Source organism: Mobula hypostoma, chromosome 4 (genome assembly GCF_963921235.1).
Source record: "Mobula hypostoma chromosome 4, sMobHyp1.1, whole genome shotgun sequence".
NCBI lineage: Eukaryota > Metazoa > Chordata > Chondrichthyes > Myliobatiformes > Myliobatidae > Mobula > Mobula hypostoma.
Window position 1 is genome coordinate 97,918,711 of NC_086100.1, and position 18,810 is coordinate 97,937,520.

General features: G+C 41.4%; 1 protein-coding gene across 2 annotated transcripts in view; it reads left to right on the forward strand.

Annotated features, from left to right (window-relative positions):
- The window catches only part of farp2 (FERM, RhoGEF and pleckstrin domain protein 2), a 222,700-nt gene that overhangs the window by 171,770 nt on the left and 32,120 nt on the right, over window positions 1-18,810 (forward strand). For both annotated transcript variants that reach the window (XM_063046243.1, XM_063046244.1), the window contains one exon: window positions 8,709-8,872. In XM_063046243.1, coding sequence (XP_062902313.1) covers window positions 8,709-8,872 — 164 coding nt within the window. The remainder of the gene's footprint in view (window positions 1-8,708; window positions 8,873-18,810) is intronic.

Genomic DNA, 18,810 nt, shown 5'->3' on the forward strand with positions numbered 1-18,810 from the left:
AAAGGTATGGCCACATTAGTGGGATTGTATTACAGACCACCCAATAGTCAACGAGACTTGGAAGAGTAAATCTGCAGAGAGATAGCAGGCAACTGCAGGAAACATAAAGTTGTGGTGGTAGGGGATTTTAATTTTCCATACATTGATTGGGACTCCCATACTGTTAGGGGTCTAGATGGTTTAGAGTTTGTAAATGTGTTCAGGAAAGGTTTCTAAATCAGTCTATTGAGGGACCAACTAGAGGGGATGCAATATTGGATCTCCTGTTAGGAAACGAATTAGGGCAAGTGACAGAAGTCTGTGTAGGGGAGCACTTTGGTTCCAGTGATCATAACACCATTAGTTTCAATTTGATCATGGACAAGGATAGATCTGGTCCTAGGGTTGAGGTTCTGAACTGGAAGAAGGCCAAATTTGAAGAAATGAGAAAGGATCTAAAAAGCGTGGATTGGGACAGGTTGTTCTCTGGCAAAGATGTGATTGGTAGGTGGGAAGCCTTCAAAGGGGAAATTTTGAGAGTGCAGAGTTTGTATGTTCCTATCGGGATTAAAGGCAAATTGAATAGGAATAAGGAACCTTGGTTCTCAAGGGATATTGCAACTCTGATAAAGAAGAGGAGGGAGTTGTATGAAATGTATAGGAAACAGGGGGTAAATCAGGTGCTTGAGGAGTATAAGAAGTGCAAGAAAATACTTAAGAAAAATATCAGGAGGGCAAAAAGAAGACATGAGGTTGCCTTGGCAGTCAAAGTGAAGGATAATCCAAAGAGCTTTTACAAGTATATTAAGAGCAAAAGGATTGTAAGGGATAAAATTGGTCCTCTTGAAGATCAGAGTGGTCGGCTTTGTGCAGAACCAAAGGAAATGCAGGAGATCTTAAATAGGTTTTTTGCGTCTGTATTTACTAAGGAAGCTGGCATGAAATCTATGGAATTGAGGGAATCAAGTAGTGAGACCATGGAAACTGTACAGATTGAAAAGGAGAGGTGCTTGCTGTCTTGAGGAAAATTAAAGTGGATAAATCCCCGGGACCTGACAGAGTGTTCCCTCGGACCTTGAAGGAGACTAGTGTTGAAATTGCGGGGGCCCTGGCAGAAATATTTAAAATGTCGCTGTCTACGAGTGAAGTGCCGGAGGATTGGAGAGTGGCTCATGTTGTTCCGCTGTTTAAAAAAGGATCGAAAAGTAATCCGGGAAATTATAGACCGGTGAGTTTAACATCAGTAGTAGGTAAGTTATTGGAGGGAGTACTAAGAGACAGAATCTACAAGCATTTGGATAGACAGGGGCTTATTAGAGAGAGTCAACATGGCTTTGTGCCTGGTAGGTCATGTTTGACTAATCTGCTGGAGTTTTTCGAGGAGGTTACCAGGAAAGTGGATGAAGGGAAGGCAGTGGATATTGTCTACATGGACTTCAGTAAGGCCTTTGACAAGGTCCCTCATGGGAGGTTAGTTAGGAAAATTCAGTCGCTAGGTATACATGGAGAGGTGGTAAATTGGATTAGACATTGGCTCGATGGAAGAAGCCAGAGAGTGGTGGTAGAGAATTGCTTCTCTGAGTGGAGGCCTGTGACTAGTGGTGTGCCACAGGGATCAGTGCTGGGTCCATTGTTATTTGTCATCTATATCAATGATCTGGATGATAATGTGGTAAATTGGATCAGCAAGTTTGCTGATGATACAAAGATTGGAGGTGTAGTAGACAGTGAGGAAGGTTTTCAGAGCCTGCAGAGGGACTTGGACCAACTGGAAAAATGGGCTGAAAAATGACAGATGGAGTTTAATACTGACAAGTGTGAGGTATTGCACGTTGGAAGGACAAACCAAGGTAGAACATACAGGGTTAATGGTAAGGCACTGAGGAGTGCAGTGGAACAGAGGGATCTGGGAATACAGATACAAAGTTCCCTAAAAGTGTCGTCACAGGTAGATAGGGTCGTAAAGAGAGCTTTTGGTACATTGGCCTTTATTAATCAAAGTATTGAGTATAAGAGCTGGAATGTTATGATGAGGTTGTATAAGGCATTGGTGAGGCCGAATCTGGAGTATTGTGTTCAGTTTTGGTCACCAAATTACAGGAAGGATATAAATGAGGTTGAAAGAGTGCAGAGAACATTTACAAGGATGTTGCCGGGACTTGAGAAACTCAGTTACAGAGAAAGGTTGAATAGGTTAGGACTTTATTCCCTGGAGCGTAGAAGAATGAGGGGAGATTTGATGGAGGTATATAAAATTATGATGGGTATAGATAGAGTGAATGCAAGCAGGCTTTTTCCACTGAGGCAAGGGGAGAAAAAAACCAGAGGACATGGGTTAAGGGTGAGGGGGCAAAAGTTTAAAGGGAACATTAGGGGGGGCTTCTTCACACAGAGAGTGGTGGGAGTATGGAATGAGCTGCCAAACGAGGTGGTAAATGCGGGTTCTTTTTTAACATTTAAGAATAAATTGGGAGGGACTTCCGGGTCATCAAGGGAATGGCGGCGTAAGGAAAAGGTCTCTCGACAAAAAAGAAGGTAAACTGCCCCAAAATCGAATTTAAACAAATACTTAATATTGCATAACTATATTAATAAAAGGGGCAAGGATGATGTCTAAGAACAAGATTAAAAAGTCCGCTCCGAAGGCTGATAAACATAAAGAGACGCAGCAAGGCGACGGGCCTAGCTCCCCCACGGCAAGCCAGGACGGAGATAATGAGGGGGAATCGGTGACTCTGTCTTTGATTCTCAGAGAGATTCGCGAGTTCCGACAAGATAGCGGCAAACAGCTGGAAGATATGAAAGGAGAAATAGTAAAAACTAACTCGCGGATAGATGAAGCCGAAGCGAGGATTGTTGGAATTGAAGAGAAGCTACAAAACGCCGAGGAAGTGATAGCAGAAATGCTGAAGCTGCAAGACCAGCTCCAGTGGAAACTAATAGATCAAGGAGGCTGCTCAAGAAGGGAAAATGTGAGGATCTACGGAGTTCCCGAAGGAACCGAAGGTAAACCCGGATTGATGATTCCCTTCATAGAGAAGCTGCTTAGAGAGAACCTTGATATACCGGCTGCAAAAGACCTACAGATAGAAAGAGCTCACCGCGCGTTGGCACCACAGCCTCCGGCAGGCACCCAGCCCAGATCGATTCTGGTCAGATTTCTCAGTTACAGAACGAAGGAAGAGGTGCTTAAACGGGCATGGCAAAAGAAAGGTTTCATGTGGAACAACTGTAAAATCAGTTCAGACCACGACTACGCACCGGGGATTCTTGCCAGACGGAAGGAATATATGGAAACACGGAGAGTCCTGAAGGAAAACAACATCAGATTCCAGACCCTGTATCCAGCTCGGCTGAGAGTCTTTTATGACGAAGGGACAAAAACTTACGCTATGGTGGATGAGGCAACGTTGGACCTGGCGGACCGAGGACTACCTATTAAAGTTATCACCCAACCGGAGTCGCTACTGGAGAGGATTCGGCAGAAGTTGTGGCAGCCAGTGTGGCGAGGACGCTCCACTCGAACCAGAGTGTCAAACTACAAGGAAAAGCTGCAAATATTCAGACGCGAATGTACAGAGAATACAGATTAATTAAGAGAAATGACTGAAAAGAGTAAATCGGACTTAAAGATAAAATGAAAACTGGTAACTGAAAATAAACGAGGCGGAATAACTTGAATGATAGCAATTTGGTCGAGACATAAATAGGAGAAAGTTCTCTATGATTATTCAAACTGCTGAGGGCCCTCTAACACAGGGTGAAGATAGAGGTTATCCCTCTGAACTGAGGCGGGTCGGTGCTCAGGCCTCACTGTGGGAGGTCGGGAAAAATTTTCAAATGTTACACGTTCAAAAATGTCTAGGGTGTGGTTATATGTCTTGGTTTACTGTTGAGAAGGGATTGCTTACTGTTTGGTTAGAAAAGGAGAGTTTTTTTTCTACTAGAGAAAAATGCAAACTGAATTGGTAAAAATAATTTCCTATAATGTTAATGGGGTTTTGAATCCAATTAAAAGAAATAAGATTATGTCTAAATTGAAAAAAGAGAGGACACAAATAGCTTTCCTCCAGGAAACACATATGAGTCAATCCGAACATGGAAAATTAAAAAGAATGGGCTTTAGGCATGTATTTTATTCATCATATAAATTGAGTCACAAAAGAGGGGTAGCTACTTTAATATCAAGTACTCTTAATTATGAACATATTTCAGAGACTAAAGACAAAGAAGGACGGTTTGTAAAAATCACAGGAAGAATAGAAGGTACAGAAATAACATTGCTGAATGTTTATGCTTCTCCAGGTTGTGAATGGTCATTTTATAGACACATTTTTGACCTAATGGTCAGTTCTCAAGGGGTAGTAATTTGTGGAGGAGATTTTAATATTAGATTAAATCCTGTATTAGATTCTTCAAGAATAGTTACTCCGAATAAACCTCTGACTCGGAAAATGAATTCATTGATGGAGGAGTTGGGAATTATAGATGTCTGGAGGGAATTACACCCTACTACTAAAGATTATACACATTACTCTTTCCCTCATTCAGCCTATTCAAGGATAGACTATTTCTTTATCTTTAATACAGATAGACTCAGGATAAAAAACTGTAATATTGCAACAGTTGATCTGTCGGATCATAGCCTAGTCTCTATGTCTCTAATCCTGGAAAGGAAAATGAGGAAAACACTATGGAGGCTAAACTCACATATACTCAATAACCCGAAAGTAATGGAGAGATTAAGGGGAGAAATCAAAGAATATCTAGACCTTAATGACATGAGAGAAACATCACCAGTGATCTTATGGGATACATTGAAAATGCACTGAGAGGGAAAATTATTTCCATTACCACTCACATGAAAAAAATCAATGCACAAAAATTAGCAGACCTTCAAGGAAAATTAAAACAACTTCAAGTTGTAGATAGCAACAAAAGTAATTCAAATCGAAAACAGGAAATTAGGAAATTGCAAAGTGAAATTGACGATATTTATACGTTGGAAACTCAAAGAAATTTTCTTTACCTGAGACAAAAGAATTATGAAGTAGGAGGTAAATCAGCTAGATTATTAGCATATAAATTATGAAAACAACAAGCAGACAATACAATTCATAAAATAAAGAATCCAAAGACGAAGCTTGTGGAGAGTACAATAGGGAAAATTCAAAAGAGTTTTGAAACATGTTATCGAGAGCTGTACTCCCAACCCTGGGCCCCCAATGAGCCCTATATAGACAGTGTATTGAATTTTTTAGATCTACCTAAACTTACAGATTTACAAAATGAAAGTTTATTAGAACCAGTAACTGTCAAAGAACTGAACGTGGCCATCTCTAGGTTAAAGGCTGGAAAGTCCCCGGGTTCTGATGGGTTTACCTCAGAGTGGTACAAGTCCCTGAAGACACAGTTAGCCCCATTACTACTTAACACCTTTAATTGGATCTTGCAGAGAGGAGAAACTCCACCTTCCTGGAGAGAAGCGATTATTTCAGTTATTCCTAAAGAAGGTAAAGATAAACTCGAATGTGGCAATTATCGGCCAATTAGTGTTCTTAATTTAGATTACAAACTATTTACATCTATATTAGCGCGCAGATTGGAAAAGCTTTTACCTGGCCTAATCCATTTAGACCAGACTGGATTTATTCAACAAAGACAAACACAGGACAATAAAAGGAGAACTCTGCACATATTAGAACAGGTTAATAAGAACGAGACAGAGACAATGCTAGTAGGATTGGATGCTGAGAAAGCTTTTGATTCGGTTAGTTGGGCATTCCTATACAGAGTGTTAGGAAGATTCGGCTTTCAAGAAAAGTTTATTAAAGTAATTCAGGCTCTATATGACAGCCCTACGGCCCGAATTAAGATAAATGGGGACCTCTCTGACTCCTTCATCTTAGAGAGAGGCACTAGACAGGGATGCCCAATTTCTCCTCTCCTTTTTGCGCTATATATTGAACCGCTTGCCCAACTAATAAGACAGAGCGAAATCGTAAAAGGTATCAAGGTGGCAGGGATTGAACAGAAAGTGGCGTTATTCGCAGATGATGTTTTGGTCTATCTGAGTGAACCAGAAAAATCATTTATAGGATTGTTTACATTGTTGGATGACTTTGGGAAAATATCAGGTTATAAAATAAATGTAAAGAAAACGCAGGTTATGTCCCTAAATTATACACCATCCAAAAAAATTGCAGGATACATACGATCTTAAGTGGGAAGCTAAATCATTAAAATATTTAGGAATAACCCTGCCGAAGGATCTTTCAACACTGTCACAGGTAAATTATGGGCCATTAATCTCAGAGATAAAAGCAGATATGCATAGATGGAATCTTATCCCCTTTTTAAGTTTAAATTCAAGGATAAATACTGTAAAAATGAATATTCTTCCTCAGTTATTGTATCTTTTCCGTACTTTACCGGTGGAGGTGGATGATAATCAATTCAGGGAATGGGACAAATGGATTTCCCGCTTCATTTGGCAAGGAAAGAAACCTAGAATTCGATATAACACCTTACAGTTAGGGAAGGAAGGAGGAGGTATGGTTCTTCCTTGCCTGAGAAATTATTTTTATGCCTCACAGATAACCCCTCTGTTATATTGGTGTAATAGGGAATATAAGGCTAGGTGGAAGGAAATAGAATTTGGATTAGTTGACAGTTTTCCTCTACAGGCCTCAATAGCTGACAAAGGATTGATGGCCCAGTTGGAAAAATTTAAAAACAGTTGGATAAATCTTACATTAAAAGTATGGCAGAAGGTGGTTAATTCATGTGGAATTAATAACATGTTAAAACTCTTTAGATGGTGTGCATATGATACCGAATTCCTTCCCAACAGAGAAAATAAAAGATTTGAGCTATGGATAAAGAAAGGTCTTACAACCTACCTCTCATTTATAGATAAAAGAGCATTACAAAGTTTCCAAATCCTGCAGGACAAACATGGCCTAGAACATAATGACTTTTTTAGGTACCTTCAAGTACGAAACTATGTTAACCAGAGTTGTAGATATACAGACCTATCAACAGTAGAATTAGAATTTTTCAAGATTCTGAATTCGGCTTGCAGTTCAATACCTAGTAAATCAGTTTCTCGAGTATATAATGCACTCTCCCATGCTAAAAATGTAAATACACTGTAAATTAAAGAGAAGTGGGAGAAAGAAGCGGGGTTGGTACTTTCAGAGGAGGCTTGGGGGAAAATCTGCAGCTTTCAATGGTCCTCGACTAATTCTTTGACTTGGAGAGAACATTGTTGGAAAAACATTATAAGATACTTCAAGACCCCATATCAGGAAAAATATAAAGATACAAACGTGACGTGTTGGAGAAGGTGCGGCTCCAAGGAGGCAAATCATTTTCATATTTTCTGGGATTGCCCTAAATTAAGTCTATATTGGGAAGGTATTCATAGAACATTAGTTAAGGTACTTAGGTCCCAGATACCTCTGAACTTTGAGACGCTCTATTTGGGGCATGTATTGTTTCTTGAACAGAAGGAAGATATAAAGTTGCTGCAGGCCCTCTTAGCAGCAAGTAAGAAATCAATCACTAGAAAGTGGCTAAATCCAATACCACCTACATTAGAAGATTGGCACGAAATTATCTTGGAAATATTTAAAATGGAAAAGTTGACTTACTCCCTGAGAATTCAAAAAGAAAAATTTTATCAAATCTGGAATAAATGGATTGAATATATAACCCCAATGCGAGCAGACTTTAGATGACTCTCCTGATGATTTATACTGCTCTTCTCATCAACCCAGTAATATTGCTAACGTAAGCACCCCTAGTCTAAATGTCTTTTTGTTTTCTTTTGGAAAATAGAGAATTAACACAAGTAAAGGGAAAGATTTGGGAAAGGGATAAAAAATGAAAAAATTAAGTAAGTAAGTACATAGGGATTGGATAATTATGTCTGCGGGCAGAAGCAAGCATGAACAAATTGGGATATAAACACCTACAATGGTTGTTACATAGGCTTATATACAACAATTTGGACCAGTGGAAATGGTCCAGAAGAGTTGTATGGAAACTATTATTACCATTTTTCTTAACAACTAATACCATTAGTTAGCCTAATAGATTAGAATTACCACAGTATATAATTATCTATTTAAGTGTCTAATTTCCTTTTATATCATCTCAATGTGTACTTAAGAATGTATAAATATAGTTTTATACATATAAAAAAATGGAAAAGGTTATATGTGTGAAAAAAATACATGATATTTGTGAATTCCTTATCCAAATAAAAATAAAATTAAAAAAAAAAGAATAAATTGGACAGATACATGGATGGGAGGTGTATGGAGGGATATGGTCCGTGTGCAGGTCAGTGGGACTAGGCAGAAAATGGTTCGGCACAGCCAAGAAGGGCCAAAGGGCCTGTTTCTGTGCTGTAGTTTCTATGGTTCTATGGTAACTGAGGAGAGATGGAAGACAATAGGCAGGCTGAGCTAGGCGGGAAGGTAGCAGGAGTGGAGTTGGGAGACGCGGGCAAGTGAATGAGAGATGAATGGGTCAGTTGCTGTCACTAATGCCTGATCTCCTCTAACCATCTGGTTTAGGGAAGTACTTACAGCTTTTGATATGCCAGTGGATGCTGCTTGATTTTAAATATGCTAATGAGAAATAATTGGTCAGTAATTTGTTTTAACGAACTGACATCCCAATTGTTTTTCCTCTTTATGCATTTATCCTAATGTTCCTAGGATCGTCAGACGAGGTGTCACTGGAGCAAGAATCTGAAGAGGATACTCACTCCTCCCAGAGCTCGTTGGACAAGCAGACCCATCACCGTGCCAATACTACAGTGCACGTGTGCTGGCATCGTAACACAAGTGTCTCCATGCTGGACCACAGTGTTGCAGTGGAGGTACCCGTCAGGGCACACTCACTACCTCCCACACCACAGGATAACCTTGGCACTGAATATGAGCAGCATCCCCACCTCACCTGCAGTTATGATGTGGACACAAGTCAGTTTTGGGCAGCTACTAAATTGAGCTTTACAAATTAAATTAACAAATCAAAAATCAATGTTTTGTTTTGAAAATTTGGAAAATTTTTATAAGTTCACTCAAGGATCTGTGAGCTAAAAGCACAGGACGAGATGGGAAGTAAGGACAATGTAACACTGATTTCGGAGCCTACTGTCTGTTCTGTATATTCCCATTTACTCCCCGTTTCCAGAGGAACAGATATTCCACTAGGCCCCTACTCAGAAATCCCTATGGCTTGGCATCTGGCTGGCTTGGTGCTGATTCTCACAATTCCTTGGCGTGTAATGGGGGCCCCAATGTGCAGGAGTGGGGTCCCAGTTCCCGGTATCCTCTCACAGGGAGAATGTTCAGACTTCACGCGGACAGCAAGCGAATCTGGGTTACTGGGAGTTCTACCTACACCACTGTGCTGCTGCATATGATATGGGGGCGAGGTTTGCTTCAAACTGCAATCAGAGAAAATAGAAATTTATCCTGTCTCACTGAACCATCGCGGTTGAAGAATTGAACAGTATGAATAATGCAGAACCGAATGAGCTAGAATTTACCAAACAGACTCAATTTATTCTGACCATGGAGAGAGTTTAGGCTTGAAGAATCCCTTTCATATTCAACTCAGACAGCATGTTGGCGTTACCCTCCATTGATTAAACTGTGTATGTAGGGTGGAGCAAGTTTTTGAGTGAGCAGAAACATTCTGATTTACTTTAAAAAAAAATAATCAGACCATCAAACAGCCTGAGAGCTATTAGTTTTATGTCTGAAGATGAATCTTCCTGCTGGCAAATATGCTGTGAAGGGAAATGCTCCACTTTGGGGCAATTTTTAACTTTATGTTGGGATTAAGATCTAAGCATTAACAAGAATTGATTTTGACATATTCCCAATGTCCTTCCTTCTCCAAATCTGACTATTGAAATTTGTACCCATTTTGTCTAATTGTACCTTTTAAACCAATTGCTCTCATATAATGCCTGGGGTATCTTGTGGACTGGAAGTAAACTGCATTCTCTCCATAATTCAATTTTCACTCCTTTTCCTTTTAAACAGGCCCTTACAACATACTGTTCTCTTTGTTCTTTCAGCTAACTCGTTCTATGTCTTCTTGCTGATGAAAATAATTCTGTTTCCTCATACAGCACAGTTTCTGTCTCCTCATCTGTGTTATGGCTGCATTACCTCACACTTGCTTTCCTATAGCTGGCCTTTTACCGGTCTAGGCACCAAGTGATGTCACAATGTGGGTCAGTTGTACAGCCAGTGAGATGTTGGTCTGAGTGAGTGAGTCCCAAAAACCCTGTGATGTTTCCTTCCGTATTCAGTCGCTGCACAATGCCAGGTCCAGTCATCCATCGATAGTGAGAGCCTGCTGTATGCAACACACCTTGGACCTTCCAAAGTCTACTAACATCTCTAGAGACAAAATACCAAATGTACTTCCAAGGAGGTGGTCTCAGTACCAAAAGAATCAACCTGATGAACGGGTATTTTCAGAACATTTCAATGTACCTGCGGAGGATACGTTCGGATGTTCTAAAGATTATACCATTCTGTGAGATTGTGGGGAGGTGATCGCTTCCTTAAAATAGAATACAGGAGCAAGCCCCTCAGCCCATCATGTTGTACTGAACTAATCAAATAGTAATTAAATCCCTGGGCAAGCTCTTCCCTTCTGCCTACACAGTGTCAGCATCCCTCCATTCACGTGCCTGCCTAAGAACCTCTGTCATATTCTCTTCCGCCTCCACGTCCATTCCAGCAGTGCATTCCAGCAACCCCCATCTCCATGTAAAAAAAAGTTTACTCACACATCTCTTTTGAACTTATTCCTCTCACCTTAAATGCATGCTTTCTAATATTAGATATCTTGATCCTGCGGAAGAGATACCAGCTATCTGTCAATGCCTCTCAGAATCTTACAAACCTTTCGTAGGCCTCCAATTTCTAGAGCAAACAACCCAAGTTTGTCCAGCCTTTCTTCTAATCCTGGTAAAACTCACTGCATCCTCTCCAGAGCCTACAGTGGGGCGACCAGAATTGAAGGCACAACCAGAGTTTTATAAAGCTGCAACATAACTTCCTAACTCTTGAACTCAATGCCCCAACTGATAAAGGCAAGCATGCCAAATATCTTCACCTATCAGCATGTGCAACCACTTTCAGGGAGCTATGGGCCTGAACTCAAGATCTCTTTGTACTTCAACACTGTTCAGGGTTCTGCCATTAATGATGTATTGTACTTTTACATTTGATCTCTCAAAGTGCAAGCCCCTCGCGCTTGGCTGGCTTGCCATTTCTCTGCCCTTTGCCAAACTTCTACAGTGCCCACAACCCACCAATCTTTGTTATTTTCTACAAACTTATTAACCCAGCAGCCACATAAAGGTCTAGTAAGGACATCAAAGTTTGCAGGGAGAAGGCAGGAGAATGGGATTGATGGGGTTAATAATTCAACCATGATGGAATGGCAGAGCAAACTTGGTGGGCCAAATGGCTTAATTCTGCTCCTGTGTCTTATGGTCTTATGGATCAGGTATTAAGCGCCACAGATTCCACTGCACACAGTAGTCAGTCATTAAAACTACCATTAAGCCAGTTTTTCACCAATCTTATGAGCTCTGGCTTTGGTGATGATTCAGTCATTAGACACCTCAGGAAAAGCCATGCAAGTTGCACTGAATTTGTATCTCACTGACTCTCCTGCTCAGAAAACCTCAATCTTGTTAAATATTCAAAGGCAATTTATTATCAAAGTATATGTCACCAAAAACAACCCTGAGATTCATTTTCTTGTGGGCATACTCAATAAATCCCATAGAATAATAACCATAACAGAATCAATGAAAAGTGACACCAACTTGGGCATTCAGCCGGTATGCAAAAGACAACAAACTGCAAATACAAAAAGAATGAAATAATAATAATAATAAATAAATAAGCCATAAATATAGAGGACGTGAGATGAATAGTCCTTGAAAGTGAGTCCATAGGTTGTGGGAACAGTTCAGCTGTTGGGCAAGTGAAGTTGAATGTGCAGTTAGCACCTTTGGGTGGGATGCAATCTTCCCTTAAATTCCTGCTCATTGCCCTTGTTAGCCTGGCTCCTTACTGAATGCTTTCTTGAGCAATTCTATCCCTCAGAGTTGGGAAAAAGTCGGTTGAGTGTTTTTGCACCTGAAGGACTTTTATGTCCTCTTCATGGCATAGCCTAGTCTAGCAATTTATAATTCATGTGGCATTGGTAGTTTCATTGTGCACAGTTTGATGCTCTCAAATTTTTTTGATTAAACTTGTTCTATTTTTGCCATGGGCAACAATAACAGGATGATTAAAGGAACCACATTGGACGAGATGAGCACCTAACAGAAACTCTCCTGGAATACTTATTATCTAACCCTTGGGGCAGCAAACCTCCAGGTTCTGTTCACCGTCGTACTGCATGAACCAATCTCATGCTAGCTGGGGCAAATTGTAAAGCAAGTCTAAGAAGGTGTTACTGCAGGAGAATAGCTTACTCCATTGCAATTGTGGAAAATCTAGCAGAAATGTTAATGCATTTATGAAAATATTGGGAATAAAAGCAGAGTTATTATAAATGTTTATAAAATCCAATATGTTCAGATGTAGGGGGAGTTTTGTGTTCGTTTCTGGGTACTTTACTTTAGGAAATACACGAAGGCTGTAGAGACGTACCAGGATGTTTCCAAGGATAAGGGTTACATTTATTGGAATAGACGAAAAAACTGGGTAACTCTCCCTGGGGAAGTAATAAGCAACTTCAAATCCATGAAGGATTTAGATGGAGTCGTTGACTAAAGGTTCAGTGTTCAAAGGATTGAAAGTGATTGGCAAAAAAAAAGTAGAGAAGAAATAAAAGATTGAAAATGTACAAATGAGGAAGCACTTTTATGTAATAAGTAATTCGACTTTGAGTTCACTGCCTGAAAGTGGTGGTAGACACATATTCAGCAGTAAGCTTTCAAAAAGGAATCAGATCAGTACTTGACGGATCAAATGTCGCAGGACTGTAGGAAAGGTAAGTAAGGATGTGGGCCTATCTGAGTGGCTGTGTGAAGAAGAGTGGATTCAGCGTCAGCCTCTGTACTCCTTGCTCTGCCGTTAGAACTATACAACATGGAAAACTTGTTCATGCTAAATTGCCTGACTGAGTTAGACCCACTTACCTGCTATTCTATGATTCCGTGATAAGAGGCACTAATATTGTCCTTAATGATCCTGAGAGAAAAGCAATCTGGGTCTTCTCTTCCAGCTGTCTGAGTCAGTGACGCCTCTCACTGACCCTTTTCCGAGAGCCATCCGTGTAGTGAGGTCTGTACAACTGGCCATTTTGTGATATCGTTGTTGCAAATATAAATGTATTACATGCAAGTCACAATTCTAACTGATGTTTCATTCACTGTTGTCCTGCTTGTGTCTGTCTGTCTTCCTTTTGCGGTTCAACTAACTCATGGATCGACTTAGTTCTTTGTCCCTCTACTGCCAAACCAGAGCTTCCTCCACACTGCCCTGTGGTCTTGGGCCAGCAGCCTAACACCATCACCCATGTGTGCTGGTACCGGAACCAGAGTCTCTCACTGGCTGATTATCTCCGTATGTTTGAGGTAAACAATTGTCCGAGTAGACGTAATTCCCAGAGAGGCTGCAACTCTGCAGTCAAACTGGGACTAGGTCTGCTTCTTGTTGTTTATTATTGTCATATGTACCGAGATACGATGAAAAGCTTTTGTTAGTGTACTATCCAGACTGGTCATCCATTCACAAGTAAACCGAGGTTGTAAAGAGGGGGAAAAAGTGAGAAATCTGAATATAGATACTGAGAAAGTACAGTGCATCTGCTGTAGATGATTAAAGTGCAAGGGTCATGGTAAAGTTCATCTCTAGCATGTAAGAGATCAGTTCAAGAAATTTATAACAGGAGATAGGAACCGTCCTTTAGCCTGGTGGTATGTGTATAGAGTCAAGTTCAATTTGAGGTACTGACTGAAGCTGTTGCCATTTACTATCCCATAGTGTGAAGGGAGACGGGGGAATCATCAGCTTGGCACCTATCCTCTCGAATGAACTAAGATCAAAGCAGTTCTGTTGCACTGATAAACTATTGCGTTTATATGGTACTTTAATGTAGATAAATATCCTAGAAGGTCACAGATATGTAAGGAAAGGCCTGGAGGACAAGCCGGATAATGAGATGGGAGTGTAGTTGAAAGTTAAGTTTACTGTCATATGTACAGTAAGTGTGTGCATGCACAGAGGCATTGAGAAATTTACTTGCAGCAGCATCACAGGTAGGTAGCATTAGAGGCACAACATTCAGATGATCTCAGTGGAGATTGAGATCACAGTGCCAGATTTAAAAAGTGAGCGTGGCCTGTTAGGACTTCCTGCAGAGATTGAGATAGTTTGAGTAATTGGCCACTTGACAAGGGCTAGTAAAAAGTTAGGTTATGCTGAGCAGCCATTGGAATGGGACAAAGTGAGAGTGGAGTACTGAGGTTTTGGCTCAAGAGGCTTTGCTATGGGAAGCGGAGGGTACATCCAGCTTTCTTCAAGTTTCCATTTCTTTACTAGTTCCTAGCTAGAGTAGCACACATAGATCCTAGGTCAGTAGTGTGCTCCTCAAGCAAGATGTGGAAGATCTGGGAGACGTCTCATCTCATCTGTGTGAGGTGCATCGAGTTGCAGCTCCTTACAGACTGTGTTAGGGAACTGGAGTTGGAGCTGGATGCCCTTTGGTTCATTGTGAAGATTGAAGAGATGATAGGAGCTATAAGGAGGTAAGTTGAAGGAGGAGGGTGGCTGTCAGGAGAGGAAAGGAGTAGATAGATAGTACAGAGTACCCCAGTGGCCATTTCCCCCAATAACACGTGTACCAATGTGGACACTGTTGGGGTGGGTGAGTGACCAACCAGAGGAAATCTACAACATTCAGGAATTTGGCATTGAGCCTGGCTCTCTGGCTTTGAAGGGAAGGAAAGTGGTGATAAAGGGATTCGGTAGTTAGGGGAACAGGAGATTCTATGGACGTGAAGAAGACACCTGGATGGTACGTTGCTTCCCAGGTGATAGGGGTGAGAGGGTTTCAGATTGGGTCCATAGTATTCTTAAGGGGGAGGGTGAGCAGCCAGAAGTTGTGGTACACATTGGTACCAACGTCCTGGGTAAGAAAAGGAATGAGATCCTGAAGAGAGGATATAGGAAGCTAGGTATGAAGCTGAAAACTGGACCACCAGGGAAATAATCTCTGGATTGCTGCCTGTACCATGTAAAATGGTATAGCAGGTTAACATTTGTCGGAAGAATTAGTGCAGGGGACAGGGTTTCAGGTTTGTGGGTCAACTGGATCTCTTCTGGAGAAGGTATGACCTGTACAAAAGGGATGGATTACATGCAACTCAAAGGGGACCAATATCCTTGCAGGCAAATTGATTAGAACTGTTGCAGAGTTTTTAAACTGATTTGTTAGAATTTGGAGAGTTTTTTAACTGATTTGACAGGGGAATGTAAAACGGTGATAAGTCACAGGGTGAAGCAGTTGGTGTAAAGGTAGATGCAGCACGTAGAGAGACTGAAGAAGGATATGCAGTGGATAGGGAATAATTGCAGTCAGTTGGATGAGTTGAAATGTACCTATTTTAATGCAAGACGTATCAGGCACAAGTGTGATAAATTTAGAGCATGGGTTAGTACATGGAGTTATGATGTTGTGGCCATTACAGAGACTTGGCCGTCACAGGGCAGGAATGGCTGCTGGATGTTCTGAGATTTAGATGTTATAAAAGGAACGGGATGGGGGAGATACTGTAACAGAGGTGGGGGGATTGGCATTGCTTATCAGGAACAGCTGCAAAAGTGGAGGACGTCATGGGGGGGGTTATCTACTAAGTCAGTGTGGGTGGAAGTCAGAAACAGGGAGCAATCACTCTGTTGGAAGTATTATATAGACAACCCCCACCCCCCCCCCCAGTAGTAACAGAGACACTGAAGAGATTAGAAGGCAGATTTTGGAAATGTGCGAAATAGTCACAGGTGACTTCAACTTCTCTAATATTGTTTGGCATTTCCTTAGTGTGAAAGGTTTAGATGAGGCAGAATTTTTAAGGTATGTTAGGAAGGATTCCTGACACAATGTGTAGACAGGCTGACTAGAGGAGAGGCCATTCTAATCTGGTGCTGGGCAATGAACCAGGTCAGGTGACAGATCTCTCGGTGAGCGTTTCGGACACGATGACTATAAATCACTGACCTTTACCATAGCCTTAGGCAGAGATAGGAGCAGTTGGTGTGGGAAAATATTGAATTGTGAGGTAGCGAATTGTAATGCTATTAGACAGGAACTTGGGGAGTGTAAATTGTGAACAGATGTACCCAGGGAAATGCACAATAGAAATGTGGAGGTTGTTTAGAGAGCCCTTGCTGCAGATTCTGGATGGGTTTGCCCCATTGAGGCAGGAAAAGGATGGTAGGATGAAGGAATCATGGTTGACGAGATGTGGAACATCAAGAGGAAGAAAGAGCATACCTTAGGATTAGGGAGCAAGGATCAGATAGTGTTCCAAAGAGCTACAAGTTAGCAAGGGAAGAGCTTAAGAATCGACTTGGGGGAGCTAGAAGGGGACAAGAGAAGACCTTAGTGAGCAGGATTAAGGAAAACCCCAAGGGTGCTACAGGTACCTGAAGAACAGGAGGAAAAAGGAAATGTGCCCCTGGAGTTGGAGGAGGTGGGGGAGGTCCTTGGTGAATACTTTGCTTCAGTATTCTCCACTGAGAGGATTGATAAATCATTGATGAATGTGAGATCAGCATAGAACAAGCTAATATGCTGGAAAATGTTGATGTTAAGTAAGAGGATGTGCTGGAACTTTTGAAAAACATTAGGATAGTTAAGTCTCCAGGGCTGGACAGGATAGTCCCCTGGTTACTATGGGATGTGAGTGAAGAGACTGCTGAGCCTTTGGCAGTAATCTTTGCATCCTCACTGGCCATAGAGGTAGTACCAAAAGATTAGATGGCAGCAATTGTTATTCCTTTATTCTAGAAAGGTAATATGGATAATATTAGGAATTATAGGCCATTGAGTCTTACATCAATGGTGGGAAAATTATTGGAGAGAACTCTTAGGGAAAGGATTTACAAGCATTTGGAGAAGCATAGTCTGATTAGGGGTAGTCAGCATAGCTTTGTGAAGGGCAAGCTGTGTCTCATGAGCTTGATTCAATTCTTTGAGGAAGTGCCAGAACAAATTAGTGAAGGTAGAGCAGTGGATGTGGTGTATATGGATTTTAGTATGTTCATTCAGAAAGTCAGGAGGAATGGGAACCAGGAAACTTGGTTGTGTGGATTCAGAATTGGTTTGTCCGCAGAAGGCAGAGGGTAGTGGTAGATGAAGCGTATTTTGCCTGGAGGATGGTGAGCTGTGGTGTTCTGGAGGGATCTGTTCTGGGACTCCTGCTCTTTGTGATATTTATGTGATCTGGAAGAGGAAACAGAAGGGTGGGTTAGTAAGTTTGCAGATGACCTGAAGGTTGTTGGTGTTGTGAATAGTGTAGAAGGTAAGTTACAACAGGACATTGTTAGGATGAAGAGCTCGGCTGAGAAGTTGTAGATTGAGTTCAGTCTGGAAATGTGTGAAGTGATACACTTTGGAAGATTGAACTTGAAGGCAGAATGCAAGGTTTATGGCAGGATTTTTAGCAATGTGGAGGAACTGAGGGATCTTGGGGTCCACATGTCCATAGATCCCTTAACATTGCCATGCAAGTTGACAAAGAGGTGTTGAAAGGTTGGTCTTCGTTAGTCAGGGGATTGAGTTCAGGAGCCACCAGGTGATGTTGCAGCTCTATAAAACCTGGGGTATTGTGTTCAGTTCTGGTCACCTCATTATAATAAGGATGGGGAAGCTTTAGGGGGTGCAGTGGAGATTCAGCAGGATGCTCCCTGGATGAAAGAGCATGTCATGAGGATAGGTTGAGTGAGCTAGGGCTTTTCTCTTTGGAACAAGGAGGATGAGAGGTGACTTGATGGAAGAGTACAAGATGATAAGAGGCATGGATCGAATGGACAGCCAAAAACTTTTTCCCAGGGCAGGAATAATTGATACGAAGATGCATAATTTTAAGGTAATTGGAGGAGTGTGTGGTGGGGGGGTGTGAGGTGGAAATGTCAGAGTGGAAGGTGTGTGGAATGCATTACCACGGGTGATGGTAGAGGCAGATACATTAGGGAATCTTAGGTAGGCACATGAATGAAAGAAATGTTCAGATTAATTAATTTATTACATATACAGTGAAATGTGTGTCTGCATTAACAAGCAACACAACCTAAGAATATGCTGGAGGCATTCCACAGTATGGAGGGCTGTGGGGACAGAAGGGTTAGATTGAGCTTAGAATATGTTAAAAGGTCAGCACTTCAGCAAGGGCTGAAGGCCTGTACTATACTGTACTGTACTATTCTATGTTCTGGGGTGGGGGGGGGGGGGAGAACAGACATTATATATAAATAATACAGGAAATGTAGAAGAACAAACACAGAATCCAACAAAATCGACCAAAATGAGATAGATGGTAGTGATGGTACTGGGCTGAAAAATTGAGTGCAGGATCTGAGGGAAAAGCTGTGTGAAATCCTAGAGCTTGATCACACTGGATAATGCACTGTGTCCAACACAGAACATGTGGGAGCCATAGTAGCATGGCATTTAGTGTGTGCTACTACAGCTCAGGGCGTCAAGGTTCAGAGTTCAATCCCGGCATCCTCTAGAAGGAATTGGTATGTCGTCCACATGGAATGT